Source organism: Arvicola amphibius, chromosome 1 (genome assembly GCF_903992535.2).
Source record: "Arvicola amphibius chromosome 1, mArvAmp1.2, whole genome shotgun sequence".
Lineage (NCBI taxonomy): Eukaryota > Metazoa > Chordata > Mammalia > Rodentia > Cricetidae > Arvicola > Arvicola amphibius.
In genome coordinates, this window is record NC_052047.1 from 194,589,484 (window position 1) to 194,599,968 (window position 10,485).

The 10,485-nt window shown below is 45.6% G+C and overlaps 1 protein-coding gene across 2 annotated transcripts in view; it reads left to right on the plus strand.

Moving 5' to 3' along the window:
* Acsl5 (acyl-CoA synthetase long chain family member 5) overlaps window positions 1-9,370 on the plus strand; it is a 49,730-nt gene extending 40,360 nt beyond the window's left edge. For both annotated transcript variants that reach the window (XM_038342922.1, XM_038342929.1), the window contains exons 13-22: window positions 644-778; window positions 1,556-1,651; window positions 3,737-3,809; window positions 3,996-4,084; window positions 4,343-4,459; window positions 6,196-6,339; window positions 6,772-6,873; window positions 7,433-7,504; window positions 7,984-8,130; window positions 9,101-9,370. In XM_038342922.1, coding sequence (XP_038198850.1) covers window positions 644-778; window positions 1,556-1,651; window positions 3,737-3,809; window positions 3,996-4,084; window positions 4,343-4,459; window positions 6,196-6,339; window positions 6,772-6,873; window positions 7,433-7,504; window positions 7,984-8,124 — 969 coding nt within the window. In that variant the 3' untranslated portion in view covers window positions 8,125-8,130; window positions 9,101-9,370. The remainder of the gene's footprint in view (window positions 1-643; window positions 779-1,555; window positions 1,652-3,736; window positions 3,810-3,995; window positions 4,085-4,342; window positions 4,460-6,195; window positions 6,340-6,771; window positions 6,874-7,432; window positions 7,505-7,983; window positions 8,131-9,100) is intronic.
* The last annotated feature ends 1,115 nt before the right edge of the window (window positions 9,371-10,485 follow it).

Consider the following 10,485-nt stretch of genomic DNA (forward strand, 5'->3'; position numbering starts at 1 on the left):
TTCTCATAGGGGATTGTGGCTGATAGATCAGAGTTACAATGCCAGGGTCATGAAAACAGGAAGATAACATGGATGCGGGGAAATGATACTAAGGGTGTAAGCCCAAAGAGGAGAAAGATGTCATTAGGGATTTCTGTTGGATTGTGTATGATGTGGCTAAAGGACATTTGTTATAAAGATAATAAATTCTCCAGATTTGGAGGATGTGAAAACGTCACTGAGGCAGAGGATTCCTAAACCTTTCTCTGGGCTTTTAAATCAAAGGGGGGTCGTGCCCATGGAATGATTTCCTCTCTGACTTTTAAATCAAAGGGGGATCGTGCCCATGGAATGATTTCCTCTCTGACTTTTAAATCAAAGGGGGATCGTGCCCATGGAATGATTTCCTCTCTGACTTTTTAACCAGTGGTGCTTGTGGCCATTGTGTTTGTTTGCCTCAGTTGCGAGGTGTTTCCCAGGGCTAGCAGTCTGCAAGGGCTGGGGCTCTACATAATGTAGCAACTTCATTTGTTTCAGAGTGTGGCCATGGTTCTGTGGGCTTATTAGTAAGCAACCTAGTTCATGAGTGTGGGCTGCTTCCTTCTGAAGCGTGACGTCAGCATCTTGGCTACTCACACATGGTCTTATCACCCCCCGTCCCCAGGTACAAAATGAAGCCAAGACACCCTTGAAGAGGTTCTTGTTGAACCTGGCTATCATGAGTAAATTCAACGAAGTGAAAAATGGCATCATTCGTCGCAACAGTTTGTGGGACAAGCTGGTCTTTTCAAAGATCCAAGTAAGTTGAATGGATCCACCGTCCTCTTGTCTCCGGTTTCAGGGACGCCCTAACTGGAGATCATCTTCTATGCCCATTCACACCTTTTTTTCTTTGTACCTCTTTCCCTTTGTATGCAGATGTGTGTGTGTAGGGGGGTATGGTGGTGCTAGGGAAAGCATGTGCCATGGTGTATGTGTAGTGTGTAGATGTCAAGCCTCATGGCCACCTTGTCTAAGACAGGGTCTCTCTTGTTCACTGCTGCAAGTTAGTCTAATAGCTTCTAGGGTTACGCTTGAATTTATTTCCCATCTCATCAGAGGAGAGGGTTGGAGTTACAGGTATGCGCCATGACACCTGGCTTTATTTGAGTTCTGAGTGTGTGAACTCTGGTTTTCATGCTTGAACAGCGGGTGCCTTACCCACAGAGCCACCTCCTAAGCTCTGCTGTTACCTTTTGAGAAGATCACACTTGTGTAACTTTGCTACTAAGGAGACGTGAGAAAGCACAGCAGTTTGTATGTAGGTATTAGCACTCTGTATAATTGTCGTAACCTGTTTTGTTGAGTTGATAAGTGATTGAAGAACTTAACAAAAACACACAGAAGTTCTCCCAGGCACGACTCTAATAGGCGGCACGGCATTCAAAGTGACTTTCTAGTGTCAGGCTGAAGTCTAAGTGTTTATAAACCAATCAGGTCAGACAGCTAGCTGGCATGCGATTTCACCCATCCCACAGTAGCGGAAAATGAAGCCAAGAACAGAAGCTCAACAGCTCCTTTTGTTTCCACCGAACAGGATGGCCTGGGTGGGAAGGTTCGCATCATGATCACTGGAGCCGCCCCCATCTCCACCCCAGTCCTGACGTTCTTCCGGGCTGCAATGGGGTGCTCGGTAAGACTTCGTGTTTACATCAATGCTGCTCACTGTTTAAATAAACGTGAAATTGTTAGTGAAAAGTATTAAAGAGAGGGTCACCCCAAATCTTAGACAACGGGAATCTTCACACAAATGGAATTGGTATTCCCAAACACCCCTTGCCTCATGCTCCAGCCACGGCAATCCTTACTAAGCAGAGGGCCGTTAGTGTCACCGGATGCTTTCACGACAGCTTGCTGAGATCACAAGATGCTGAGCCACCACTGGTGGACACTTCTGCCCACAGCCATAGCACGAGGTGGTGGTCAGAGGACGCTTTACGAGCTTTGCTTTTCTTCTTTCACCATGTGGGTTCCCAGGGTACAACCTAGGACCTCAGGTTTGGCAATAAGTGCCTTTACCTACCTTGCCAGCCTTGCCTATTACATGGTAATGTATATCACCAGCTTCCAGGCAGGTCTTGTCTTTTTCGTACATTCAGGTAGTACCTGAAGTACCATCATTCCCCATAGGTTTTCATCAGTTAGTTGCCTCTAAATGAGATGCTTCATTTCATGCTGCTTCTTTCATTAATAGCAAACCTCCCTGTCCACTGGCACTTGCAGTTCTTCTCTACAAGTCCCTTACAGGAAGCAGGCAAAGGGAGACTTAGTTTCCTTGCTGATTTCTAAGAGTTCTTCATATACTTAAAACTAATTTCTGCTATGCTAGACTTTTTCCTGGTCCATCTTTTTTCTTTTGCCTTGCTCATAGCAATATGAAAACTGAATCGAGATGCAGGCCAATTGACGTATGTTTTTCTCTCATGTTTTTTTTTTTTTTTTTTTTTTAGTTATCCTTTTAAATTTTTTTGTTGTTGCTTTTTGTTTAAATACTTTTTAAATTTCATGTATGTGGGTATTCTTCCACATGCATGCCTGTTGCCCCCAGAGGCTGACTGCTGCATCCTCTCAGACTGGAGTTAAAGATGACTTTGAGCTGCTGAGAACTGATCTAGATCTCCTGCGGAGTAGCTAGCCAAAGCTCTTAATGTCAGCCATCTCCCCAGCCCTGATAAACCTTTCTAATCCCTGGGAATTTGTAAGACTATCTGTGCCCACATTTTCTGGTAGTTTTATGGATTTACTTTTTGTTTTTTAAAAAATTTATACCTCACCCATCTATAATGTATAGACCTGGCCTCACTCCCATTCCAAACAGGTGCCTATCTTGCTGATTCAGTCAGCCACACATCACAATCAAAATAGAAAATAGATGTAGCTTACCTTTACAGACAACGTTCCCCATGCATGTGCCCGTTATTAAAAGTCTGGTACCAGTCAGTGATGGGTCTTTGGGGTTTTCAAACTGCCATCCTTCTTTCCTTCAGCCCCAAAGACTAATATAAAGTTCTGTTTCCAACTCCTTCCCTGCAATATCTCCTGTCAGCATCTCTCTTTCTACCAACCCTCCAACTGCAGGCCACACCTCTGACTGCAGTGGCCCTATCAACTTGCTTCCAGCCACCAGCCTTTCTTTGGTCAAGACTGTCTTCTCTATGTGAGGGCTGGCAATGATAGCACTACCCCACTGCCTCCTGTAGAGTTGAAAAGATACAGAACTCAGCTGACCCCGTTCATTTCTACAAGGTCTGTGGCAGCTTTTATGCCACATTGGCAGGGTTAGGTGGTTGAGGGAGAGACCAGATGTCTCACAAAGCACAGAATCTTCAGTCTTGTCCTGTGCAGAAAGTTTGCCAACCCTTGGTCTTTATCAAAGCTGGAGCTCTTTCCTCAAGAATCACGCTACCGCTACTGTGTTTCCCATGTCCTTCAGAGCTGCTCTACCGCCCAGGCTAAGTCCAATGACCACTAGCTATCACCTACTGGATGATTTGCATTCCTCACCTACTTGATAGGCCATATTTTTAATGTAGGTTTCTGTACTGTTTCTGAATGCTTTTGTTTTGTAATGAGCTCCCAGTTGTGAAGAGTTAGCAGCTGGACATGGTTTCAAGATGTCACAAAAACATCTCCAGCTCTTGTCACCATTACCCATTTTCCTGCAGACGGCACAGCCAGTCGTACTTACCTTAAGCCTCAAAGTTCTTTGGTTTCCCAGGTGTTTGAAGCTTACGGCCAAACAGAATGCACAGCTGGATGTACAATTACATCGCCCGGCGACTGGACAGCAGGTGGGTTTTCTATCTGTTGGCTGGGAGAAGGCTTCTAACTGAACCATGGTCTGGGGTTTAGATAATTTTGGTTATGGATAAATATGATGAATGGCAAACTCAAGTCCTGTTCCCATCCTTCCAGTCAATCCCATAAACATCTTAGAAACACCCTTGCTTTAGCTCATACTATCTGGTATGTTTTAGGTCATGTTGGGACTCCAGTGGCTTGCAATTTTGTAAAGCTGGAAGACGTGGCTGACATGAACTACTTTTCAGTAAACAACGAAGGCGAGGTGGGTAGCTCATGCCCAGCACTCAGTCAGTCACAGTGGGGAGGCTTAGTCCAAAAGGAACTTAGAGCTGCCATCTGGCTTGGCCTCAGCTTCTAGGAAGGAACACAAGATAGGGCACTGCGTTTTCCTATAGTGGGGATGAAAGGGGCTCCACACTGTAGTGGAAACCACCAAATGTGTTTGTTTGGAGCAGATGTTTAATAAGTAGAAGTAGTAGTCATTTTTATTGTCGTCCCCCTCTTACTATCTGGCACACAGATCTGCATCAAAGGCAATAATGTGTTCAAAGGCTACCTAAAGGACACGGAGAAGACACAGGAAGCACTGGACCAGGATGGCTGGCTTCACACTGGAGACATTGGTCGCTGGCTTCCAGTGGGTATTTCCCCATTACTTCTATCTCTGCTGTGGGACTGGGGAGAATAATCTACTTGTTGCAAGAGGGGTAGGAATGTGAGCTTAGTCAGCTGGAATAGCTGCAGGGCCATAGGTCTGCAGCCTGCCTTTGTGGGATTTTCTGAGTACAGAGAGGAGAGTACCAACTGAAAGACCCTAGCTCGGCAACTGGGAGATCAGTGTTCTGGTACCAGCCCTTACGGGCTGAGTGGATGAAGTGGCTAGTGTGTGATGAGAAGCTGCCAACGCTCGTCCTTACAGAAGACACCAGAATGAACCAACTGGAAGGCTTTCTTCTTTCTATATTTCTCGTCAAATACAATGTGTATACTATAGGTAGTGGTACTGATGCGGTATCTAGACACAACCCTAAAGTGGGATGCTTTAGAGTTAGATCGCCCTGGACCTCAGAGTTGGCATGGTTTTCCTGCAGTGGAAAAGGCTGGCTCATGACCAGGGAGAAGTTAGGTGACTTCTACTTATCTCAAGGTAGAAATTCCTGTTTGATAGCTTCATGTGCCTACAACTTTTTCTATTGTGAGTTTCAGAGGAGTGTTTTCTGTCTAATTAATTCATGGGAACGTATCAAAACAAAGAAATGAGATTTCCAGAGCATGTGTTTCCAGAGGCTCATGTCTGCCTCTCATTGACCTTCAGTCTCTCTCTGTGGAGACACAGACACTGCTTTACAGCCTGCCTGTCAACAATTGGCAACTATCAATCTCATCTGTTTCCTTAAAACCCCACAGGGGAATTTCCCAAGGGTCTCCTTCCTCAGGTTTTATCTACTAAGTCAGGGGAATGGGACTATACCTATCTCTTCAAACTCCTTTCTTGCTCATTATTCAAGATTTAAGAGAGATTCAGAATGCTTGACTACAAAGAATACTTGACTATGAACACTCCCAAGAACACACAGTCCTCATGATGTACTTTATTGATTGAGTTTAACGTGTTTCTGCTGAGTCAGTGCCCCCTGTTCTAAGTATAGGATGCAAGCAATAGATCTGGCTCTCCACATGGGTGATAAAAGGCTGTTCATTACTGATCACTTTCAGTATGAATGAAGAATCTGACTCTGATTGTCCCAGGGTTAGTTCAGTATAGAGCCCTATTTATGGTATGGTCCTGTGGATTGTGTTTGCCCCTTGTTCCAATTCTACAATTCAAATCCCTAAGAAGATAAGCTCCTCAGAGAAATTAAGTTCAGGGAAATGAAGCGGCAAATGACCCGTGACGGTGGTCAGAGCACTGCCGGCCCTACTTCTGTCCTAACAAGCCCAGTTACTGGCTGGCTTGATTAGTGCATGCAGCTGTTTCAGCCTGCGCCCAGATTTAACAGGAAGTAAACATGACAGGGAGAGCAAAATCATTACACAGTTTTAGTAAGATACTGGCTCATTTCTCAGAGTTCTTGAGATGGAGTAGTTGGAAATACGTTACTAGAAACTGAGAGCTGCACAACGTCTTCATTGACGGAGGCATCCGTTTGCAGAACCCAGCGGGTCTCTGGGACTTTCCCTGAGGCCTGCTGGTTGGCTTTCTATAGACAGGCTTTGTGGAAGCCACTTCTTACTTCTCCAAAGCCAAGAAAGAGAAACAACAGAAATCTTCGGAGAAAGTATTTTAAATAGGACATTATCTGTGGCTTTCCCACCTTCCTCTGATACCATCTCTAAGGCTTCAACACAGATGCTTTTATCTGCCTCATACAGAATGGAACGCTGAAAATCATTGACCGGAAGAAGAATATTTTCAAGTTGGCACAAGGAGAATACATTGCTCCAGAGAAGATAGAAAATGTTTACATCAGGAGCAGACCAGTATTGCAAGTTTTTGTCCATGGGGAGAGCTTACGGGTAACAAGCCATTAGGGATGGCCTCTGTGGGTTCTCATAGCCATAGGACATTTGCATAGCTGGGTCCAGATAAGATACCCCAGCTTACTACTATAGAACTACATTCTGAGTCATAAATGTCCATGAATTAATTTATTGGGATTATTAAAACAAGTATTTTAAGGGGTAGCTTTTGTCTCACATGACTTATCGGCTCTGAGGAGCTCCTCTGACACAAAACAATTTCTTAGGGGGCTGGGAATGGTGAGTTTCAATACCCATTGGTTGGGAATTCTCTCTAAGCGTAATGACAACTGCTTTTTGCACAACCAGGCTTGACTAGGACATCTTCGTAGCTAAGTGCTGAGAGGGAGACTGTGTGGGGAAGAAAGCTGAGTGCCGGGTGAGTCGGACAGTCTGACCTATTCTGATAACCCATGCTCCTTCCCACAGTCGTTCCTGATAGGAGTAGTGGTTCCCGACCCAGACTCGCTCCCCTCATTCGCAGCTAAGATTGGGGTGAAGGGATCCTTTGAAGAACTGTGCCAAAACCAAGTAAGCATGGGCCAAAATGTTCTCCACATAAGCACGGCTCAAAATGTTTTCTATGCAAACATGACTGAGAACGTTCACTAAGTAAGCCTCAAAATGTTCTCCACATACGTTAAGCGTGACCGAGAATGTTCTCCCATAAGCATGCCTGAGAAAGTCCTGCTGTGGCAGAGAGAAGGCCCTAGAGGCTGTGGCATCTCTGGGTTCTCTGAGCCTCCTCTCTGGATGGTATTTTTCCTGCTTCGGAGACAGGTAACTCTGTATCCTAGGTGGACCTAGCAGTTTTACAGACCGAATCATAGAATGGAGCACTGAGAACAGAGAATGCTGTTTTGTTTTCTTTTGAAGCAGTAATGTGCTGCTTGGGAGAGAAAATGAAACAGAAGAGAATGAAAAGAGCCGTGCAGACAGAGCCTGGTCGGCTCTGGTTCACCTCTCCTCTCCCCTCTCTGCGAAAGGAAGGCAAAGTTCATGACGGAATGCTTCAGCACACGTTTGTTCTTGCTTAGCCTTCCATTGAAACCTCAAACACACATGATTTGAGTGGTATTTTTCATTTTAGAGTGTAAAGGAAGCCATTTTAGAAGACTTGAAGAAAATTGGGAGAGAAGGTGGCCTGAAATCCTTTGAACAGGTCTGTACTGCTGATGCCATCCTGGTCTGAGTTTAAAGCTCCCACTTCTACTGGTTTCAAGCCTTTAACTTTCATGGAACTTATTTTAGATTTCTAGCTATGTATTCTGACACCCTCCCCCCATCGCTGCTGTCTGTCATTCTTCCTACTCCATTCATCCAAATGCCCAGTATAGCTGGGCTGCTAGAATGCTTGCCTAGCATGCATGGGTTCAGTTTCTGGAGCTGCATTAACCTGACATTGGAAGGGCACGCTAGTCACCTCAGCACTGTTCGGGTAGGGGGAGGAGGATCACAAGTTCAAGATTGATCTCTGCTATACAGCGAGTCTGAGGGCAGCCTGGAATGCACACGGCCCTGTCTCAGAAGGAACATGGGTCTTTACTTTCATAAGGTGAAATAAACCTGGCAGTTTATCCTGGAGTAGTTGGGGCACTTTGCAGATGAAATGCCAACCATCAACATGTGCGCACCTTCCAGGTCAAAAGCATCTTTGTCCACCCAGAGCCATTCTCCATTGAAAATGGGCTTTTGACACCGACACTAAAAGCAAAACGTGTGGAGCTCGCCAGATTCTTCCAGACCCAAATCAGGAGCCTCTATGAGAGCATCCCGGAGTAGCTGAAGGTACTTCCTGCCAAAGGATGCATTCAAAACCGCCCTCCCTTCGTCCTGTCCTCACACCTGATGTTTAGCTACTGCACTATCAAACTCTAAGTTCTTAGAATGTGAGAATCTCCTGGCAGCTTAGATTATGCTGACCTTTTAGGCCTTAGGGCTACTGTATCAGCATGCTGTTCTTTAGGGCCCCAGTTTGTGTTGTGTCACTTCCCATAATTGTCATCCCAGTGCCATCTTGATTACACTAGCCCTAGGGTCATGGGGATCCTCTAGGTAAGTGCCTTCTGTTTTATAAAACCCTGCTTGTGCCGGGCGGTGGTGGCACACACCTTTAATCCCAGCACTCGGGAGGCGAATCTCTGAGTTCGAGGCCAGCCTGGTCTACAAGAGCTAGTTCCAGGACAGGCTCTAGAAACTACAGGGAAACCCTGTCTCGAAAAACCAAAAAAAAAAAAAAAAAAAAAACCCTGCTTGCCAGCGCTAAGCACTGACAGTGGTTCCCAACTTTCCTACTGCTGTGATCCGTTCAAACAGTTCATGTTTTGGTGCCCCCCCCCCCCCCCGACCATAAAATTATTTCATTGCTGCTTCCTAATTATAATCTTGCTACTGCTAGGAACTGTAATGTAAATGCCTGATTTTCACCCCCCAAGGGAGTCATGACCCACAGGTTGAGAACTGCTCATACAGCTCGAGGTTTGAAGTTGTAATTCATGGTTTTCAGGTACCACATGAAACTGCTTATTCGAGTTTTAACCTATCATCCACACTAATCATATTTATGAGACAGACTTCTACATACTTCTGTGTACCTTGAAGTCTATGCAACGAAGGGACTAGTCTACAAAAGCGCTGCTTCAGGCCCCTAGACAGCCTTCTGAGTGGGGAACGGCCGCATGGTAGATAGCGCTGAAAGCGAACGTTGTTCTACAGCGTTATCCGCAGTGGCAGTTTTGACACTGTTTATTCCCTACAGTTTGCTGAGCTGGAAACTGGAGGAAGAAGCGGAAACTTACGTTCAGTGAACTTTTCCAGTAAATGAGGCAAGCATTGAGCTACTCTCCTGCACTGGGAGCAAAGGTCTGTGGGCAAGCGCGATGCTTGCACTGCAGGCCTGTCTTCTGTGAAGGAACTTCTGGATCTTTCTCCCTGGACTTCAATTCCTGCAGTGTCTTACTGTCAGAAAGCATGTGGTGCCTCTACTTGTAAATGTCAAATCTTTGAAATAAACTATTGCAGATATTTATGCTGTGCCTGCTACCGTGTGGATTATGACGAGAGCTACAGAAAGTCGAGTCTTTCTTATACTGTGGCTGTGGATGACGAGAGCCGGGGAAAGTCGGGTGGTGCTTACACTGTGGCTGTGACTGGACTCACTTGACGTGAGATGATACAATGACTCAGCACTACTCAGGGGTCCCTGAGGTACACACTTTGTGGACAGGTGTGGTGACATATACCCATAATGACAACATTCAGGAGGTCAAGGCAGGCTCAACATTAAATAAACACTGCCCAGGATTGTTACAAGGTCCTCAGATGATTCTAGCATGCAGCAAACTTGGGTAACTGCTGGGGTAAACTGTTAGGCTTAGCTTCTCTAACCCTACTGCACAGTTCTGAGTAAGAAACCTGTAAGCCAGGCCCATGCTCTAAGCATGCTAACGTTTTCCCCTTTACTACCTTTCTTGTATGTGCTCTCTCCCACTCTTTTTCTCTCTCTCCTTTAAAGATAGGGTCTCATTACAGCCCTGACTGGCATAGAACTTTCTATGTAGACCAGGATGGCTTACAACTTAGAGATCCTCCTGCCTCTGCCTCTGGAGTGCTGAGATTAAAGGTGTGTGCCACCAGGCCTGGCTGTTGTACTATAATCTTAACTTGTACTCCTTTCTGGCTTCCAACTAAAATTTAGAATATTCATGGTTTTTCCACACCTTAAGCTCAGCAAAGCTGAACCAATGTCTGTACTTGAAATTAAGGGCAGGAGACTTCTAGGGCCCTGGTGGTCCAGACTTCTCAGCTCTGACTTCCCTTCCTATGTACCCCTCACTCCAGATGACCTCAAACATGCAAGGCACACTGCAGTGTGTTGCTATTTCTGTCTAAAATGCAGACACTTCCACAGGCATATGACTTGTCCCCTTCTCTGCTTTCAAAATGACTGTATCTGTCACCTGCTGCACCTGCAATGGAATAAGTCATGCTTCCTTCAGTGCCGAGGCCCCAGGCACCTGTTTCTTACTCTTACCTACTACAAGTCTGGCGGCCCCGGAAGCCTCAAGTTCCCCAAATACAAAGAAATAAGGAAAGCTCGGTTAGTTTACTTAAGTGCAGAGTAGCAGGCCTTCTCCTGTAATT